The sequence below is a fragment of the Crotalus tigris genome, unplaced genomic scaffold (genome assembly GCF_016545835.1).
Source record: "Crotalus tigris isolate CLP2741 ecotype Arizona unplaced genomic scaffold, ASM1654583v1 scf7180000018525.42219311030:4301911, whole genome shotgun sequence".
Lineage (NCBI taxonomy): Eukaryota > Metazoa > Chordata > Lepidosauria > Squamata > Viperidae > Crotalus > Crotalus tigris.
In genome coordinates, this window is record NW_024097057.1 from 761,671 (window position 1) to 782,897 (window position 21,227).

The 21,227-nt window shown below is 44.0% G+C and overlaps 2 protein-coding genes across 2 annotated transcripts in view; both read right to left on the reverse strand.

The window, feature by feature from the left end:
- Window positions 1-1,002: 1,002 nt before the first annotated feature.
- GCSH (glycine cleavage system protein H) lies at window positions 1,003-9,796 on the reverse strand. Its single transcript, XM_039353475.1, has 5 exons — window positions 9,548-9,796; window positions 7,826-7,905; window positions 7,042-7,105; window positions 3,322-3,453; window positions 1,003-1,734 (listed from the first exon to the last, which is right to left on the reverse strand). The coding sequence occupies exons 1-5, from the start codon at window positions 9,738-9,740 to the stop codon at window positions 1,637-1,639; spliced, it is 567 nt and encodes a 188-aa protein (XP_039209409.1). The 5' UTR covers window positions 9,741-9,796; the 3' UTR covers window positions 1,003-1,636.
- A 1,095-nt stretch (window positions 9,797-10,891) lies between these two features.
- PKD1L2 (polycystin 1 like 2) overlaps window positions 10,892-21,227 on the reverse strand; it is a 45,131-nt gene continuing 34,795 nt past the window's right edge. Inside the window, exons 36-43 of the mRNA XM_039353476.1 lie at window positions 20,867-21,194; window positions 19,766-19,899; window positions 17,790-17,917; window positions 16,951-17,111; window positions 15,269-15,479; window positions 13,844-13,945; window positions 12,702-12,833; window positions 10,892-11,306 (exon numbers count right to left, since the gene is read on the reverse strand). Coding sequence (XP_039209410.1) covers window positions 11,178-11,306; window positions 12,702-12,833; window positions 13,844-13,945; window positions 15,269-15,479; window positions 16,951-17,111; window positions 17,790-17,917; window positions 19,766-19,899; window positions 20,867-21,194 — 1,325 coding nt within the window. The 3' untranslated portion in view covers window positions 10,892-11,177. The remainder of the gene's footprint in view (window positions 11,307-12,701; window positions 12,834-13,843; window positions 13,946-15,268; window positions 15,480-16,950; window positions 17,112-17,789; window positions 17,918-19,765; window positions 19,900-20,866; window positions 21,195-21,227) is intronic.

A 21,227-nucleotide genomic window follows, 5' to 3' on the forward strand; every position in this document is an offset into this window, starting at 1 on the left:
GCAACACAAAACCCACTTATTTATAGCCGGGTGCCAGGTGGGCATGGCCCACAGGGTGGGTGTGGCTGTGGTGGTCATGTCAGATTGGGTGGGAGTGGCCAAGGTGGGCGTGATCACCTCAATGTTGCTCGTGGGAAGGGACACCTGTGGGGTCTGGGCAGGGTTGGGGGAGATCCAGGGGGTCTCTGCCAGGTGGGGCAGTGGGCAGGAGGCTCATCCTGCGGGGTGAGGAGAGGCAAGGCGAGGCAGGGTGGGGGTGCCATTGTCACAGGGCAAGGTGAGACAGGGGCAGGTGTGGCTGCTGCCTGACACCATCGACCTCTGCACACAGAGGCCAGCGAGCGCATGGGTGCTGGGATGCATCCGGCCATGTGGGATCTTGGCGAGTTAGTGGGCGGCTGGCTGAAGAGGGACAGTTGCCATCTCCAGGGCATGGCCTGTGTGCCCCCAGAGGGCTCTGAGTGCCGTCTCTGGCACACGTGCCATAGGTTCGCCGCCACTGCTCTAGAAATAATGCAGGGAAGAGCGTCAAAGATGATTAGGGGGTTGGACACCAAAGCGTATGATGAAACAGTTAAGCTTCCACCCATTACTTCTTGTCCTTCCTTCACGTGTTTTGGAGAATAGATCGACCCTGGAAGTAAGGTAGGTTTATTCCAATGAGCAAAAAGACTAGGGGGTGACACGATAGCAGTCTTCCAATATCTGAGGGGCTCCCACAGTGAGCAGAGGGCCAATTCATTCTCCAAAACATGAAGGCAGGACAAGAAGCAATGGAAGCTTAATGAAGAAATCCAATCTAGAACTAAGCAGGAATTTCCTGACAGTGAGGACAACTAATCAGAGGGACAATTTGCTTCCCAAAGTTTTGGGTGCCCCATCACTGGAGGTTTTAAAGACGAGATTGGACAGCCATTTGTCCAGAACGATACACAACCTGAGTCTTACTCACCACTTAACTATTAATCCCACAAAGAGACTATAACGGGAACAACAAACACACTTGGTAAAGTCAGGATTTTTTATTAACTTCTGCTATCTTATCTGCTGCAAGGCAGGGAAGATTAGCTGGAGGTCTCGCATGCCTCCAGCTCAGCACTTGCCCTTTCGGACCTTCTAATCTCTGAGGACTTTCACTAATACCAAAGGCAGCAGGAGAGCTTCTGGTAGGTGACCAAAAAGCCGACTGAAAACAGACGCCCAGGGAAAGCTGGTGGGAGAAGAAAAAGGGAGAAGATCTGTACAAATAAAAAGCAGAAGTGTGGTGCGGTGGAATTAAGGCTGTCGCATCGTTTTGCAGATCTATCTTATCAACCCTTCTGGGTTCATTTCAGCAACAAAGGTCACTCGACCCAAGAAGGAATTATGGACTTCAAACCTTGGAATTATATTCATCAGAATGGAGAAAAGTCGAAATTATTCCTGATGCTGCTTAGAAAGAGAAGCGGACCAACGTTCTGATTTTGCAGACACTTGTGGACTGCCTTTCGCGCAATTTGAAGAAAGGCAGTGCTTTTTTTTTTTTTTTCCCTCTCGAAAATTTCCTCAACCGGCTGCTGCGCCAACTTCTCTCTGGGCCAGTAATTTGGGACAATCTACATCGGAGTTGGCACTGGCTTAGCCCGGCACCTTCTAGCTATTCCTCAATGGATTTGATGTATTTTTCATACGCATCTTCAGTCAACAGATCGTCCAGTTCAGAAGGATTATCCACAGTCATTTTGATAAGCCAACCTGTGAGCAAAAAACAACAAAAAATCAGTTTTTTTTAAAAAAACAAAAAACACCAGGGCTCCTGTAGTTCGCATAAATGCTACTCTTAGGTCCAGTGGTTTCTCATCTTAACTTTTTGTTGCTGTTGTTCAGTCACTAAGTCAGGTCCGACTCTTTGCGACCTCATGGACTATAGAGTACGCCAGGTTTCCTGCCCTCCACTGTCTCCCGGAGTTTGCCCAAATTCACGTTCACTGTCAATCAAGAAACTGTAGTAAGTAGGGGAGATTGCATTATTAATGATGAATGCAATTCCTGTGCAGGTTTTAACCAAGGGAAATCGGAGAGCTGCTTTCCTAGTTACAAACTGCCAAATCTTTGAAAGCGAGGTTAAAAGGTTGCACTTGTTCAGTCGTTAAGTCAGAACTGAAGAAGCTTCTTGGGTGAGAAGCGAAACGTCTTCAAGGAAAAACAAAGAAAGTCCAGTTGCTTCTTGAAAAACTGGATATCTGAGAAGCTCCATAGATACAACCGAAGCCCCTTTCCTTTCTCATATGCATTGGTTTGGGATTTTTCTTCAGACACTAAGTTGTGTCTGACTCTTCGCAACTCCATGGACCACAGCCTGTTTCCCTGTCCTTCCCCGTCTGTCGGAGTTTGCCCAAATTCACCTTCATTGCATCAATGACACTATCTAACCATCTCCTCCTCTTCCTTCCCTTTCTCCTTTTGCCTTCCATCTTCCCCAACATCAGAGTCTTTTCAAGGAGTCCTCTCTTCTCATTTGGTGGCCAAAGTATTTAAGCTTCAGGATCTGTCCTTCCAAAGGACTTTACAGGCAATCCTCACTTAACAACAACTCTCTAGTGACCGCAGTTACAACTGACTTCCCCAGAGCTACTTGCAACCCAATTTCAAAGTTTCCACAACTGTATACGCACATCCTGCGGTTCTGTGATCGCATTTCGGGTACTTAGCAAACCCAGTTTGCATTGATGGCACTTTGCAGCATCCCATGGTCACGTGACTGCAATTTTAGGCATTTCTGTTTGCCAGTTTCCAGTGTTTGCTTCCAGTTTAGGGCAAAAACCACCGATCAGGGGGAAATGAGTTCGGTTAACAATTACTGCAAATAGGTTGCACAATCAGTCACGGTCACATGGTGACCCATTTAATGGTCACCATGACTTACAACTGACCATTGTAAGTTGAGGACTACCTGTAATGCTTATCACACAATACTCTGTTAGATAAGTTCCAATAATATTGTTGTGATATTCTGCAAACTCCCAATGACCTGATGTAGCCTCCTGATGTAACCTCCCCATCACAAGACCTTCACTGATGACTCACGCCTGACCCATCACACACCCTCACTTGACACCCCCACACCTGAAGCCCTTATAAACAGAAGAACACCAACACCCCCTCAACTCCGCTGAAGATGTTACCCAGCCTGGTAACGAAACATTTGGAAACGAAGCCTACAATCTCGGAGAACAAGCCGTCACCCCCATCCTACCCCCGAGCTGCAGATACTTGCTACTATTGCAAATTCTGCAAACTATCATTCAGAAACTTTGGGGAAACAGTAATTCCTTCTCTTACCATCTTGGTAACAAGATTTGTTGACCAGGCCAGGATTATCAGCAAGGGCAGTGTTAATGTCTGTGACTTCTCCCGTGATGGGAGAGTAGATTTCACTTGCAGCCTTCACACTTTCCAAGGCTCCAAATTCATCTGGAACATTAAATGGGAGAAAGCATTGGCACAGGGATCACACAACGAGAGTTTCCATTTGTACAACACGTCATGCTGAAGGTAGCTACTGGATTGAGGGCAGATCCTGCATTTCCTTCCTCCTTCCCCACCCTCCCAGTCCTGGTTTTCTGCTTTCTCCCTGTCCCTCCTCCTCCTCCTCCTCCTCCTCCTCCTCCTCCTCCTCCTCCTCCTCCTCCTCCTCCTCCTTCTTTTGGTAATCATATAGTTGTATTTCTCATTGTGTTCTCTTTCATTGTTTGCTTATTGTTCTATTCTCTTCTGTCCTGTTCACGCTCTTCCCCCCCCCCATCCTTTTTATTGCTCTAAGACGTCCAAAGTAGCCCCAGGCTGGCAATTAAATAAATAAATAACAGGCAAAAATGCCAACTTCCGTTCTGAACATCTGGCTGTATAATAAATCATAATAGGCACCTTGGGTGCAATCCCAAAACAACTGGAGCACCACTTAAATGCCTTCAGAATCGACAAATTTATGAACCGTCCATTGGAAAAAGTGGGCTTTACTCAGATACCTGAAACATCATCAAACATCCACATCGGCCTTGGGAAGGACTCCATAGGTCAGTGCTGGCGAACCTTTTAGAGACTGAGTGCTGAAACTGCAACCCAAAACCCACTTATGTATCATTGGGTGCCAGGCAGGCGAGGCCATATGGGTGCCATAGGTTTGCCACCACGGATTTAGGATTAGTGTTACATCACCATGAACTTGGAGAGCAAAATGGAAATTGCCAACAAATTCGGAGTTCTTGGCTATGGTTTGGAGGGCACTGACTTTTCTAAACTGCCCTATCTATGTTTCTTGGTAAAATACATGGGAAAATCCCATTGGAGGAAAATTCCACTTAGGGTTAGGGTTAGGTCGCCATGAACTCGGAGAGCAAAATGGCCATCGCCAACAAACTCAGAGTGCTTGGGTATGGTTAGGAGGGCACTTACTTTTCTAGGCTGCCCTATCTATGTTTCCTGGTAAAATATATGGGAAAATCCCATTGGAGGAAAATCCCACTTAGGGTTAGGGTTAAGTCACCATGAACTTATGGAGCAAGATGGACATCGCCAACACATTCGGAGGGCTTGAGTATGGTTAGGAGGGCACTTACTTTTCTAGCCTGCCCTATCTATGTTTCCTGGTAAAATACATGGGAAAATCCCATTGGGGGAAAATTCCACTTAGGGTTAGGGTTAGGTCATCATGAACTCGGAGAGGAAAATGGACATCACCATCAAATTCGTAGTGCTTGGATATGGTTAGGAGGGCACTGACTTTTCTAGGCTGTCCTATCTATGTTTCCTGGTAAAATACATGGGAAAATCCCATTGGGGGAAAATTCCACTTAGGGTTAGGGTTAGGTCACCATGAACTCGGAGAGGAAAATGGACATTGCCAACAAACTCGGAGTGCTTGGGTATGGTTAGGAGGGCACTTAATTTTCTAGGCTGCCCTATCTATGTTTCCTGGTAAAATACATGGGAAAATCCCATTGGAGGAAAATCCAACTTAGGGTTAGGGTTAGGTCACCATGAACTCATAGAGCAAAATGGACATCACCATCAAATTCGTAGTGCTTGGGTATGGTTAGGAGGGCACTTATTTTTCTAGCCTGCCCTATCTATGTTTCCTGGTAAAATACATGGGAAAATCCCATTGGGGGAAAATTCCACTTAGGGATAGGGTTAGGTCATCATGAACTCATAGAGCAAACTGGACAATGCCAACAAACTCGGAGTGCTTGGGTATGGTTAGGAGGGCACTGACTTTTCTAGGCTGCCCTATCTATGTTTCCTGGTAAAATACATGGGAAAATCCCATTGGGGGAAAATTCCACTTAGGGTTAGGGTTAGGTCATCATGAACTCGGAGAAGAAAATGGACATTGCCAACAAATTCGGAGTGCTTTGATATGGTCAGGAGGGCACTTACTTTTCTAGGCTGCCCTATCTATGTTTCCTGGTAAAATACCTGGGAAAATCCCATTGGGGGAAAATTCCACTTAGGGTTAGGGTTAGGTCATCATGAACTCGGAGAGGAAAATGGACATTGCCAACAAATTCGGAGTGCTTGGATATGGTCAGAGGGCACTTACTTTTCTAGGCTGCCCTATCTATGTTTCCTGGTAAAATACATGGGAAAATCCCATTGGAGGAAAATCCAATTTAGGGTTAGGGTTAGGTCACCATGAACTCGGAGAGCAAAATGGCCATCGCCAACAAACTCAGAGTGCTTGGGTATGGTTAGGAGGGCACTGACTTTTCTAGGCTGCCCTATCTATGTTTCCTGGTAAAATACATGGGAAAATCCCATTGGGGGAAAATCCCACTTAGGGTTAGGGTTAAGTCACCATGAACTTATGGAGCAAGATGGACATCGCCAACACATTCGGAGGGCTTGAGTATGGTTAGGAGGGCACTTACTTTTCTAGCCTGCCCTATCTATGTTTCCTGGTAAAATACATGGGAAAATCCCATTGGAGGAAAATTCCACTTAGGGTTAGGGTTAGGTCACCATGAATTCAGAGAGCAAAATGGCCATCGCCAAGAAACTCAGACTACTTGGATATGGTTAGGAGGGCACTTATTTTTCTAGGCTGCCCTATCTATGTTTCTTGGGAAAATCTCATTGGAGGAAAATTCCACTTAGGGCAGTGATGGCGAACCTTTTAGAGACCGAGTGTACAAATTGCAACCCAAAACCCACTTATGTATTGTCAGGTGCCAGGTGGCCGTGGCTCATTGGGTGGGTGTGGCCCATTGAGTGGGCGTGGCTGCTGTGGTAATGGCAGACTGGGTGCGACTAAATGGTTCAATCAATCAATTCCAACTTTGCAAGATCTTTTTTCCCCCCAAATTGATTTATTGATTGAACCTTTTTTTTTTTTGCACACAGCGGCGGAGGCCTAAAGCGAAAAGGTTTTATAAAACCCAGCTGAAGGCCTAGGACTAGAGCGTCAGCGTGAGTGCCCATAGAGAGGGCTCTTCATGCCATCTGTGGCACACGTGCCATAGGTTCGCCACCATGGCCATAGGTAGACAAAAATACGAACATCTGGCTAATTGCACAACAAACCATAATAATAACAACAACTGCAGCCATGCAAGCAATCTAGTTGAGCTTATCCTATCAATGGAAGCTGGTATAGCTTAGCAGGGTGTTCGCCCTCTTATCTGGAGAAGGTTTAAAGCTGCATGTATTTGGGGGATGGGGGGTGCACACAGCCTTGCTAAATCAGGAAAGAACTCCACCTGTAATTTTATTCTCCAAAGACCTTTTGCTAGGTTTTCCTGAAGCAGCTATCATTTTGGAAACAGCAGTCCTTCAAAGCTTGTTTCTCCCCAGCATCTTGTAGGGCAAGGAACTGGGGGCAGGATGGGAATAGGTCTGCTATTCAGAGTAGAGAAAGGGAAATCTTTTGGCCACCACCTGTATCCTTTAAAAAAACCCAAAACTTAAAGTAACTTGATTCCCCCAAAGATGACATTGTTGTTTAATTAACATTTACTTTGGGGAGAGACAAGGTTTTTCTTTTTAAACACCAAAAACAATTACCTTGTTTGTTCAGCTTTGTTCCAATTTCTGGAAGACTGCAATAAACAACATCGCCTAGTGCTTCCTGAAATGAAAAGTTCCCGCGTCAGCAATGACTTAGAGAAGTGGATATATCGCTGTAGAAAATTTGAGCATTTTGTGGTGGAATTTAAGCAGGAAAGAAGTCCACGCATCTCCCGTTTTTTTGCAACGTGGACAGAGAAGCCCAACACCTGACTCCAAATATGAGCAGCTTTGTTGCACTTCTCATATTGTCCTTAAGAAAGAGAGCCGGTTGGGAGCCAGTTTGGTTTAACGGTTAAGGCTCCAGGCTGGACAGTAGGAGACAGTGAGTTTGAGTCCTGTCTTAGTCGTGAAAGCCTGCTGAGTGACTTTGGGCCAGTCATCAGGAGACTGAGAGTTCAAGTTCCATCCAACTTTGAATAGTCACTAAAAGAACTGTTGTAAGTCAAGGACTACCTATATTGCTCCTGGTAATCTAAAAACTGCCTGGTCCTTTCTTACATTCTGAAATGTATTTTCTCCAATGAACCAAAGAGAAATTATCACAGAAACATTGAGGCCTCTTATTTCCCCTCTGCTTCTAAGCTTCTTGGGATGAGGCCAAGCCAGTGAGGCAGGAAGAGGGCAGAGTCGGGGCTGTCAATCATGTTTTCCAGGCAAGCGCTGAGGTCCAAGTCCACAAATTGGCTTTGCAGGCAGAAATGGCAGTTAGGACAATCAAGAAATCAAAGAGCAAGGCCAACTGACAATGCCAAGAACCAGGGAGGGTTGAAAACAGTACCTGTGCAAAGTTGCTAATTCCTATCGTGCCGATACCGTTTTCAACGGAGATCCATTCGTGCTTGTCTGTAAACCGACGAGCTTAAAAAAACAACAACAAATGGGTCAGTTTTAAGGCTCTATATTTGTATATCCTGTTGCAATCCTACTTATGCTCTTCTAGTATGAACCCCAAAACTGAATCCTGAGCTAGGAAACTCCTTTTTGATGTAAGGCGTCAATCAAATTTAAGAATTATTTTTTTATGCATTCATATTTGCTTAGGTTATACTTCAATACTTTCCCTGTCTGATCAGTCAAACTTTGTCAAACTTTCAACCTTATGCTGGACCCGGCTTTTGCTTTCTGCATTACTCATAATATTATTCCCCTTCCACACATGCAAAAGTTATTTTCATACTTGCTTCATTATTATACATTATGATGATGAATATTATTATTATATTATATAGGGGACTGGAGGCTAAAACATATAAGGAGGAACGGTTGCTGGAATTCGGTATGTCTAGTTTAAGGAAGAGAAGGACGAGGGGTGACGTGATAGCAGTGTCCCAATATCTCACTACCTACGTGAGATGGGGGGCTAAGAAATTAACCACGAGGTGGCTATAAGTTAAAACTGAACTGGTGGCACCGAATCGATCTATTTGTAAAACCTGTCAAATATTACGCAAAGGCACACATTTCACTCATATTCAACATAACAGTAGAAAGGGATACATTAAGGCACTAAATAATAGAAAGCAAGCAAGCAGGCAGATATTTTGTTCTCCTAACACAATCACACTCCCATCCAATACTTTTTTCTTCACTGTTCTGCCCTCTCTCTTTCTCTTTGCACTATTTCCTTTCCAGATGATACAATTCCACAACTACTGAGCACATTCAGTTCTCTCTGGACCCATTTGCAGGAGACACCATGGGCATCCTTTATAAACAGCTCAGGGCCCCAAACATCCCTACTACTACTTTCTCCTCCTATTTCCCCCACCACTACAACCCCGTGAGGTGGGGCTTGGGCTGAGAGAAAGGGACTGGCCCAGAGTCACCCAGCCCAATTTCTCTAACAAGATCTCAGCACCCCTGCAGGATAAGGGGCAGCCTGGAACCCAGAGTTATGTATTAGAAAGGGCGGGGGACACACTGAACAATGCACAACAATGCACAATGCAACGTTTCTCGGCTTGAAAGCCTACTAAAAAACGACATGCGCTCTCCATCCGAAGCTCAGCCTTGACTGGCAGGAAGGCTTGATACGCTCCGCGGTTCATTTTTTTGCCACCCCGCGTTGCCCAACGGGCCCGTCCAGGAAACCCGCTCCCCGGCTGCGCTTGCCCACGCGTGAAAGCGAAGGGCCTCGGTCGGCTTCCAGGAAGCGAGATTCACGGGAAGCCTGATCCAACTCCCGGCATTCCCCCCCCCCAAGAAGCGCGCAAATCAGCCCGCCCCGAGCCGAGCTGCAAGAGCCGCGCGCCGGGGCGCCCCACCTGCCCGTCCGCCGGCCCCTCGCTCCGATCCTGCGCGCTCCAGCCGTGCAGGGAAGCGGCGGGGCCTCCGGCTAAGCGCAGCGGCGCTCGGGCTTTGGGAGCGATCCCTCGGCGAGGCTGGATCCGGAGCAGGCTGAGCAGCGCGGCCAGGCGGGCCGGGCGCCTCCCGCCGCGCTCTGGCACCGCCTCTCCTTGCAATGGCGCAGGAGGGCTCCGCTTCCCCGGCCGCCACTCACCGGCGAGCAGCAACGCGGGGCTGGTGCAGAGCCGCCGGGCCTCGGGGCTGCTGCGGTCACCGCCGCCGCCGCTGCTGGGCCAACCCAGCCAGGAGCCGCCGGGCCGGACGGATCCGCGCGGCCCGGCCGCCGCGCCAAGCCCGACCCTGCGCAGCGCTCGCCAAGCCGTCGCCGTCGCCGCCACTGCTGCCATCGCGGGGAGAGGCGGCCCGGGCCGGAGGGCAAAAGCAGCCGGGGAAGAGGAGGGGAGGGAGGAGGCGGGCCTTCCCGGCCCGAGGGGGCATGGCCGGGCGAGGGGAAGGGAAGGAAAGGGGTGCCGCGCCGGGCGGAGTCGCTGCGCCCTGCTGCGGAGAGCTTCACTTTTTTCCCCCTCTCCTTTGCCCCGCGCGCTGCGCTCTGGAGTTGGAGGGACTACAATTCCCCTCTTCCCCGGCCTGCCTAGGGGAAAAATCTGGGGAGCAGCTGTGTGTGGAGGGGGAGGTTGGAGGAAGTGCCAGGATGGAAACCCCCCCCCCCGGAGAGGTTTTCTGCTGGGTGCTGTGTGGATAGCAACACACACACACACACACACACACACACACACACACACACACACACACACACACACACACACACACACACACACACACAGGCAGCTGCACAACTGGAAAAGGTCCCTGGAGGCAGAGATGGCGACCCCCCAGCCGGCCTTCCCTGAGGTCAGCGAGGAAGATGGACAGAGTCAGATCTGGTTAGTGGACCGGGATGGAAAGCTCAGCAACCAGATTGTGGAGTGGGCCACAAAACCTGGGAGATTATGGCCAACCAAGTCCTTTAGGAATCTGAGCATGGATACAGATGCCAGCAGTCAAGCTGGACCCGAGAATGCTTTGCTAGCCTTCAGTGGTGATAAACCTTTTTTTTTTTTACTTAAATTGTATCGGTTCTTACCTGTTTTTGTTTTTTAAAGCACTTGGCTCCGGTGGATTACAGCATGTCTGTTTTCTTAGAAAACCTGAATAAACATCCCTAGGTTGGAAATCCCAGACAAAAACATTTTGAGGAATTATTTTAGCTGGAGAAAAAAATGGGTGGGAGACGTATGGCTCGCTTGCCATACTGCAAATCCATTTCTCCAAGAAGGGGTATTTTGTTTAATCTCTTACATTTGGGAATTATATTTATTAGGCCTGTAATGGAAAATGTGGTATCCAAAGGACTGTTTTTCTTCTTCATCTTTTCAATTTCTGGGACCTTCCACTTACACATGATGATATTTGTATGAAAGCCAACCATTTCCTTGGGGAAATTTTTACAGGAATATGAGATATGTCAGTTGCAAATTTTTAATTAACTGAGCTGCAATTATGCTTTAATACTTAGCATTTATTATATCACACTGAGAAATAGGGACGGGAAACAGCCATGCACACCTTAAAAGGGAATCCTATTCTATCTAGCTTAAGAAAGTATTTCTATATCTATAGCAAAATACACATTCAATTATTACAGATCAAATCAAAGCTTTTGATTCCTAAAAATGAGCTCCCGTTTTCTACCACAGCATGTCACAAACCCAGAAATCACAACATTTACAAGTGAACCACACCAGCTACAAGTCCACATAAGAAGCAAAATCTTGGGTGAGCCATTACATGTCATTCCCAGATGCTTGCAGCTGCTTGCCACAAACTGGAACGCGGTCATTTTTATATTTAATTCCAAGAAAACTGCACATTTTCTTCAGCATGAGGTCCACTATCTCCTCTTCTTCTGAAACCTAAAAAAAAAATATTATGAATGTTATAACGCTGGATTTCTAAAAAATTTTTTTTTAAAAAATAGAACAGTATTTCTCGACCTTAGCAAAATTTAAGATGCACGGATTTCGACTTCCAAAATTCCCTAGCCAAGACGGCTGAATTGACAGTGAATTGATGCCACAAAATCAAGAAAAGAGAAAGATTCATCTTGCAAATCAAAAGATATTATTTAATGCAGAGCATCCTACCTTGATATTCTCCATGTGTATTAAATGCCAACCACACCCAGGCAGTATAGCCAATGACTAGCCTATCTAGGACCAATGGAAGCTGTAGTTCAGCATGTGAGAACTTACCATGGGGAAAATCAGAAACCAAATAGTCCTTGATTTATGACTACAATAGGGGCTGGAAAGCCAAGCAGCTCTCAAATGAACCAGACTCAGTTTTATGACTTTTTTTGTTAAGCAAATCACCACTTTGTAAAGTGAAGCATAGAGTGGATGCTTCTCCCACTGATTGCTTGACGGAAGCCATCTGGAAGGGTCTCAGATGGTGATGACATGAGCCCAGGATGCTGCAACCATGGTAAATATGTGCTGGTTGCCAAGGGTCCAAATTTTGATCACATGACCATGGGGATGCTGTGACGATTCCAAGTTTGAGGATCAGTTGTAAGTTGCTTTGTTCAGTGCCATTGTAACTTTGAACAGTCGCTAAACGAATGGTTATAAACCAGGGACTTCCCGTATTGAGATTCCCTCCTACTGCAGGTGACTTTGTCTTGACCTCAAGAGTGACCAGCCTTTTGGTGAACAGCATGGTCATTGGAGAACAGACAAGGATGGGCTGCATTGGACAGCAAATAATGCCAGTTGAAGCAAGATGCATCAAGAGTTGGATTGTCCAGGCTTTTGAAAGAACATCTCTCAACTTTTCTGTTTGGACAACTGTACTACCGTGTTTTTCCAAAAATAAGACCCAACTGGAAAATAAGCCCCAGCATGATTTTTCAGGATGCTCGTAATATATGTAAGCCCTACCCCCCAAAATAAGCGCCAGTTAAGATCCTCAGCCAGACGGACGCATTTAGTACCATATTTTCCGCAAAATAAGACCTAACCAGACATTAAGTCCCAATGCATCTTTTGAAGTAAAAATTAATATAAGACCCGGTCTTATTTTTAAGCAAACACAGTATATTCATTTTCAGCCGTGCACTGGTTTTTTTCTTCCTCTTTTTTTTCATTATTTCCTTCAACAAAATGGCAGAAAAGCGTTCTTCCCATGTGAGAGAGTTCCACCATCCACACCGGGTGATAAGAGTCACAAAGGACTCCAGAGGCCCCCAGAATCGACTTTGGGACTTTCTCAGGTCTCCTTTAAACTGAGCTGAGATTCAATGAACAAACCTGATAATGTTTCTGCTCCTCGCTAAAAGCCACCAGGATGACCGAGATGAAGAGGTTCAGCACCACAAATGTCATGAAGATGATGCAGGAACCAATCAAGAAGGAGCCCAAGATAGGGTTGTAATCCAAGACCTGTAATTCGAGAAATGTTATTAGTCTATGGGGGGGGGAACAGAGAAGAAAAAAAATGTTTTTATAAAGCTGCTTAAAAACTCTGAGCAGGGCAGTAGCTGCTGCATGGCCTGGAGGCAGCTGAGATTTTGATTCTGCTAGCTAACAGGAACAGGAAGCTAGTTAACCTGGGTACATTGAATAGACCTATTTCAATGCTTATGATTTTATTTCCCTGTACAGCAATTTTTACAGCTGAATAAGTAAAACAAATATTTTTGATCTGGCATAACAATACGTAAAATCTGTTTTTTAAATTCAGTACATACATACATGTATACATCATCATCTTAGCTATTGTATATCTACTGTAGGATGAAGACCTCTTCCGCGTGTTTCTAACCAATACGGTCCTGAGCTTTCTTTTGCCAATTGGGCCCGCCATACTTGCTGACGTCACTGATCCATCTTGTTTTAGGTCTCATTCATGGATGCTTTTATTACAAATGAGATCTATTCTACAACTGCCATCAGTTCTTCCTATATGACCAGCCCATTTCCATTTCAATTCTTTTACTCTCTTGACGATATTGTATACTTTTGTTTGTTCTCTAATCCATCCATCCATAAAACCCATTCTAATAAGAAGAAGCTAACTCAGCTTTCTGTCACCAGATTCTTTTCCCTTTATGAATTTAAGTTCCCAAAATTCTCAACAGTGGCTGAGATGACTGGATAACTCTGAGTCCAGATAGTTGCAGGATATCAAATTGGAGAGACGTAATGCTGTACTGGGTATATGCAAAAATAAGCTTTGCTGTATGTGGTCAGGATGCATAGATTTGCACCCCAAATTAGTCTATATTTCGTTTTTTTTAAAAAATTTCCTTGATATGTTTCTCTCTCTCTCTAATTTTAAATCATAGGTTCCCTTCTGATAAGATCAGTCCACATTTCTCCGTGCTCTAAATGAAATAATCACTTTGATATTTTCATTTGACTGACCTTATTTAGAAAGTATCATATCATACCTCTTCATAGTTGAAAATTCCTAACTGAAGGCTGACCATAGTCTCAGCAGAATCAAACAGAGTCTTGTATGAATTCAGTTTCCAGCCATATATTAGATTTGTCTGCATTTAAAACAAACCAAAAAAAAAAAAAAATCTTAGATGCCAGGCACTTTATTTTCTCCATAATGTCTACTGCTCATTCTTTATTCTGACAGGAAGATATTCTGAGAAGATGGAATAAGTTTGAACCTCTCTGATGGGAAACGCTTCTGATTAATTGAATGGTCAAGGCAAATATAACTCCGTATAATAAATAGTAGCTGAATTGTTTAACCAGCCTTCCCTCAGCTATTGAAGCTCCTTAGTGAACTTTGATCCAGCTGCCCTGTCTTAGCGCACAAACAAGCTAGTAGTTGCAGGGAAAATTTGGGGTGGTGGTGGAAATGCTATGTATGCCATCTTGAGTTCCTGGAGCAAGGTCATGAAACTAATGAATGGATGAAATTAATGAATAATGAAAAAAAAAAAGAACTGTTAGTGGGCTGGTGAACAAGAAAGTCAAGTAAGATACTAGCTGCCATTAAGCAGTTTACACAGGCCCTCCTACTGCTCAAATTTCACCTGGTATGGAGAAAATAGAACAATCAGTGGAACGGCATGCTTCCAGAAGTTGTGGGTGCTCCACCACTGGAAGCTTTTAAGAAGAGATTGGACAACCATTTGTCTGAAATGGTACAGGGTTTCCTGCCTGAGCAGGGGGTTGGACTAGAAGACCTCCAAGGTTCCTTCCAACTCCGTTATTCTCTTTTTTATATATATACTGTTAAAACATGGACTAATTCTGCCGATAATCATCTCAAGCCTGAAAATGGAAGGAGCTTCTCCATAAGGCCAGATTCCTCAACACACTGTCTCGTGGGCATTCTACAGTTTTAACTTCTATAATGCTCCAACTTATTATCATCATCTGTGGGTCATACAGGATAGTGTAATGGAGCTCACGTTGATTTTGGACCAGCCCTACCTTCCTGAACGAACGCGTAGAAATGTTGCCCCAGGAATAAGAAGAGGCTACATGTAACTTTTGAGTTCCCAGAAGAAAGGTAGACTAAAAATGAGTATTATTTAACACAACATTTAGTTTTAAGACATTTCCACATAAGGATTCTGAACCGGTTTGACATCAGTTGCAGTTCTATCTTGGTGTTGGAGAAGTAAACTGGTTTACTTCCAAGCTGTAGTATAACAGTGTTCGCAAAGGCTTAGGATGGGATCCTAACATCCAGTTCTGCTCAGGATTTGAAATTTGGGAGGGAAATGGTACTCTGTTTTGTTCTAGAGTTCTCTGCTTTATGAACAACCCATGTAGACGCTATCTAAACTGAATAAACAAACATACAAGCAGACTCAGTCTGGCTGAGCATAAGCTTCCAGACTACTCACAGCGATGGAATAAGCTAGGAACATGATGATAATCACGGTGGCAAATCCTGATATGTCCCCCCAGGCTCTTCGCAAGGTGGAGGTGATCATGTTTAACTTGGGGTTGAGTCTCAGCAGGTGCCAAAGCTTCACGGTGGAAAGAAGCACCAGGAACGCAATCAGGTAACCCAGCACCGCATCCACCGTAGCTGTTTGATTGAAGCTCACAAACCTAAGAAAAATTCAGGGATTGGAATAAGCTGGTAGGTGGCAGGGAGGAGGGCAACCTTGGAGCCTTGCTTCTGGGAACTGCCATCCCAGACCATCGGTCAGAGCATGGAAGTTGGAGAATTAAGCCGCGATTGGAAGAACCTAGGTTCAGCTTCTCAAATTAGTCGCAAGCCACATTAGGTGATCCTGAGCTAGCCATTCTCTTACTGTTTTTATCATCCTGGAAAAAAAAGGTAGAGGTTTCTCCTGTCCAGCTGTATTCACCTTTAGGAGGCTGTGCACATCTCTGCTTCCTAGGAAAGGAAACCAGGGTTGTTCAAAGAAGCTTCTGAGGTCACGGATGAAACAGACTTTTATCAAATATGGAATAAATTTTATAGTTGGTTGGGGGGAAAAACGGAGGTCACTGTTATGAGATAAGTCAAGATTGAGATTAGTATGTTGCTATTGTAAAGAGATGTATTTGTCACTAATGTAAATATAGACTGAGATGTTGGTCAAATGTTGATTTGCCATGTTCAATGTTTTTAATTCCTTTTCTTTTTATTCAATACAATTTTCTAAAAAAAAAAAAAGAGGCTTCTGAGGTCACACGGCTGGCACCCAGAACGCTGTTAGCTTCCAACCTATTTAATTACTCACATTTGCACGCTTTTGAACTACTGGGTGGGGCAAGTGATGGGAGCTCATGCTATCACGCAGTGCTCGGGTCTTGAATGGCCAACTTTATGGTAGACAAGCCCAGTGTCTCAACTGCTCAGCCACCGCATCCCCCAAGCTATCCTACATCTTTCTAATAAAAGAAAAACTCATTGGATTATTGACTTATTGGTTATTGTTTCACCTGCATGTGCAAAGAAAAATTTTCCTGGCATTTACCTTAAAGGCATTCTCATTCAGTCTGACTGGAACAGAAATGACATATCTGCTAATGAATTGTTTAACTTCACAAGAGGAAAAATTATACACGTGTATGTATTAATGAGGGCAGTGTAAGGTTTTACACAGGACAAAGAGGCAGCATTGCTAGTAGGTGTGTTTGGACGTCCTGACTTAATTTTCTTTCCAAGAATCTACAATTTTCCCCAGTTTCTCACACTTCAGTCAAATCATCATGCAGACATTTGAAAATAGTTTCTCCAAGGTTTTTTTTTTTCCCCAGCCAGGAAACAAGGGTAGCCAAGCAAGATGCACATGGTAGAAAGACACCAGCAACAAAACAAAATAAAAAAGAAAACAAAACAAAACAAAAACCATTAAGAGAAATCTCTTCTGCCACCTCTTTTGCAAAAGAAAGAAACTGGATGAAATATTTTAGTTTACATGTATAAACTACAGACACACAAATGCTTATTGAATGTATTTATAAATCGTAATGACCCCGATTCTTAAAAGGAAAAGTCTTGCTATTAACAAGTTCTCCTCCTTCGGTGGGGCAGTGCATTTAGCAAGCGTCAGAGCATCAAACATACTCATCCTTATGTTCCTGGTAGTAACTGATGTCCTTTAAGCCCAAGATCATCCTCCGAACGAAAACAGACAGGGCACTCCAGCTGATCAAGATGATGGCCAACTCCAGGAGGTTCCATTTGCTGTGGAAATAATTCCATTTCAGAGCCCGCAGGATTTTCACCTGTTGGAACAAGAAATTCTGGGAGTTGAAGTCCACGAGTCATAAAAAAGCCAAGGTTGACTGTTATAAACCATCAAACAGACCTGAGACTTTTAGTACATATAGATATTATCCGTCTTCATGTTTTTTTTTTTCAAAACAGAACAGATTATCATGGTGTTTTCGCAAAACAAAGGACTGGGATTGGATGGGAAAATAGATGGGAAATACAAGCACAGCTTGTGACAACTGGAAACTAGGAAACCACATTCTTCCTTTGCCAGATAGCTTTGAAGTTGAATCCATGATTATTTATCAGATCAAATTAGTTATGCTTAGATCTTCTTTAGATGTGCATCCTATGATGCCATTGTAGAGGAAGCCCTGCAGAGTGACATCACTGCACATGAGTAGATGTCGCAAAAGCACATCTTTTTGGCTGGCAAAAAATCTAATTGGCAAATACCAGCCAAGATCAGACTGGCTACAGCCTGGTTTTTTTTTTTTTTTTTTTTTAGGTATCATTAATTCATTGATTGCCATTGTACCTCTGCTTGAGTTTTTTATTTTATTTTTTATTTTTTGAAAATTTGTTTATGCCTATTGGCTTTGCTGTCTGTAAACCAGACACCTAGGACCTGGAATCTGGTAATAAAGCAATTGCAGTCCTCCTCTTCAACCCAGTGGAGTTCCTCTTACCTGCTCCACCATGTAGTAGATAACGAAGAGGAAATAAATTATTTCTGCTGCAACAACAAAGATATGTAGACCATCGGTGTATGGATAAAGCCGGATACTTTGCAATTCAGCCCGTGGAAAGAAAGCTCCTAAAAAAAAAAAAAAATCAAAGCAGGAGTTAGTTGTACAGAAATAGTTGTTATCTGTAAACAGTAGCCAGAATCGGAAAGGTAGATTAATATCCTTTATTTATGCATAAAGAAAAAGAGGTCTCCCAGAGATATAAGGTGTGAGAAGCATCTTAGAAAGGTTGGGAATCACTTTATGTACAGTTCAAACACGTGTTTGAAAAGTGTCCTTTCATTGATTAGCATCAGTTGGCTCACCTGTCATCTAGTTAAGCATGCTTAGTAGCTCTATATGTACTATATAACATTTCATATTATCCCATAATATTCTCAGCTTGATCTTGTTCGTGTCCAGTTGCATATTCAATAGGTGTGGTTCCCATATTATAACGAGTTTTAAAGTTTTCAACTTTGGGGGCAGTTCTTGTCTCTGGCCAGTTTGAACCAGTTCTTATCAGAACGTCTCATACTTGGGTGTTACTTCAAAGAACTAGAGACGTTAATCAAAGGCACTCGTTGTTGCTGAAAATATTATTCCAAGAGGAATAATATTTAGTTTGGAGGATTTACATGGTCGCAGTCACTTTTCATAGCCTTTGCAGCTGCCCAAACAAACAGACCGAACTTAATTCTCTGGAATTGCACGTATATATATATATATATATATATATATATATATATATATATATATATATTCTATTCTTGGTGGGATTAAAAGCAGGGATGTGAGAACTCAGGCTAAGCTGAAACGATAGAAAATAAAAATTGGTATCCTGGCCATTTGGTTTCTGCACAAAGGTTGGTTTGGATGATCAGTACCAAAACAGGCTGGTGGAATGAACGTATTTCGTTCCTTTAGCTTTGAAAGGTTTGTTCTGTGGTTTTGCTGGTGTTGAAAACTATTTCATTGAACCTGCAAACCGTCTTGTCACATGAAAGTTGAGATCAATGACAGACTTTGGCCTCAACAACAGCAATGCTCACGTGGGCAAAGCCTTCCCTTGCCTCCAGGTCATATTCAACTTCAGTCTTGGTTCAGTGGAGTTTTTTAGTGTGTGCTCTGCCACCTGCAGGCCGCAGTCCTAGATCAGGACAGTTCATGTCATGCAAATTATATGTATAATTAATTAAATCAGCAGGACATACAAACCTACAGAGGCCAAATGCTGTGGTCTTGATGATGGTGTAGTGCTTTCATGTCGGGCTTTAGGTGGACTAAAGCATGGACGGTGTCAGGAAGCTTTTTGCATTATTCAAGGAGAGGAAAAAGGAGCATAGGTTTATACTGCATTGACACTCTGCATGCTCCAAAGCGTGTCAATGCCAATGGTGTTCAAGTGGTGCTCCAGTTGTTTTGGGATTGCACCCAAGGCGCCTATTACTATTGATACCACCCTTGCTTGCCTTTGCCATGGTCTTTCTATTTCTATTTATAGGTCTTTGTATTTTGTGATCTTCTCCAGTTCTTTCTCGTCTATTCTGCTGTCTATTCTTGCACCATTGCAAGCTTGAAAGTACAATTCTCCCCTCTCCTGACTCCTTTACTCCCTGGAGTAAAGAGGCCCTCCCTAGGCCTCTTCTGAGCCTCTTGCCCCTCCTACTATCCAGCTATCGGCTATTCTTAGTGTGCTTATTTCCCTTAAACCTTTCTCCAAAGGCAGAGAAGAAGGCATCAAATTCTGCTCTTCCCCTCTCCAGTGGCATAATCAAGGATGTCTTCAGAGAGCAGTCCAAAAGATCATGATGATTTGAAACTCCACCAATCCTGATTTGTATGTGTTGTAATTTGGCAGCATTAGGCAGCCTGAATGTCTCCTAAATTATCACATGGCCTACATGGATTCTGGTCTAAGTCCTCCAAGCTCTCACCTAAGGCGTTGGTTTCAAACATCAGGCTTATGATGCAAAACAGGTTCACGTTGGCATTGTAGACGGTGAACTCGACAAACACAGCTCTTGTAAAGCTATCCAGCCAGGTGTTATCGAACAGGTATTGGAGAATTCTGGCAAGGTATAAATCAATGAATGAATGATTAGATCCTCCTATGACATTGAGATCTTACTCACATTAAGAGTTGACCCAGTTGGTGCAAGAATGAGCAAAGCCAATCTAAGGAACATCCAACCCCAGTGATTCCATAATTACATTGAGTCCAGCCCATGTATGGTTCTTTTACCCAGTTAAGGCTGTGGAATTTATGATTTAAATATTTATTTAGATGACTGATTGATTTAAAAATGTTTGAATTGTATAAATTTTCCAGTCTGCACACAGAATTACAGTACCCAGTGTTGGATAGCTGCATAAAAAAAAAACTCTGAAAAATAATGGTAAGGAATTTCCTATGCCTGTCAGCTCCCCCCCCCTCGCCAATTTGAGGGACAAGTATCCAGTGTCCAATGTTTCTCAATTTTGACAACTTTCAGATGTGAGAGCTTCAGTTCCCCCAAATACTCAGCAATGATTACTCTGGCTGGGGGATTCTGGGAGTTGAAGTCCACACATCTTAAACGTTACCAAGTTTGAAAATACCATCTTATACCAATACTCAAAATGATTTAAACAAAAATGATTAAGCGCCAAGATTACTAATTTTAAAAGCAACTGCCAAGTGAGTCCTTTTAGTCAAAATATTTCAATCAATCAGTCTGATTGGTTGATTAGAATTCGCCCTTTAGGACAACCCCAAAAGAGAGGCAGTTATAGCCACGGCGATGCAGCGATATGGACTTGAATGGGAAAAGATGATTTAGTGCACGCTTGTGTCTGATTCTGGAGACAAGGTTCCCTCTTTCACTGGGTTTGTGCAGCACTAAGAGAAGATCTGCTCCACTTAACCAAGAGACAACAGATAAGAACCACAAATTTACACTCACTGGCAACTCATCCTTTCCCCTTCCAAATCCAGATCACTGCTTGGCCTTAAAAACAAATGAGCCAACTCAACTCATGCAACAGCAAGAGGTTACCTGGAGGCATTGGTGGAATCCATCCCCAGGTGCACGATGTAGCCTCCCCCTCTGTAAACAGCCAGCTTGCCCCAGATGGAGTGTCCTCTTAGTCTTGCCTGGCTCTGATATTGCCAAGCTGAATAGAACTCGGAACAGTTGTCCAAGGAAGAGCCGTTCCAGTTGATGCCATAGTCTCCCATGTCCTCGGTGTCAAAGGAATAGGCAGCGTGACACTCTCTGACCGTCAACTCTAAGCTGGGATCAATGGGGCAGGAGTTGCCCTTGACCCTCACTTGACGAATCCAAGCACTGCCCACCAGTTTGGAGTTGCCATCTGTGATGAAACCTTGGGAGGATTTGAGAAGGAAGGAGGGTTTGA

Bases quoted from the DNA above. Each gene is read 5' to 3' on its own strand.
- GCSH (XM_039353475.1), bottom strand. From the start codon at position 9,740: ATGGCAGCAGTGGCGGCGACGGCGACGGCTTGGCGAGCGCTGCGCAGG. The intron at 3,454-7,041 runs GTAATTGTTTTT...TTAATGTTCCAG, and splicing joins AACAAAGCTGAACAAACAAG to ATGAATTTGGAGCCTTGGAA. The intron at 1,735-3,321 runs GTAAGAGAAGGA...TTTTGCTCACAG, and splicing joins CAAATCTTGTTACCAAGATG to GTTGGCTTATCAAAATGACT.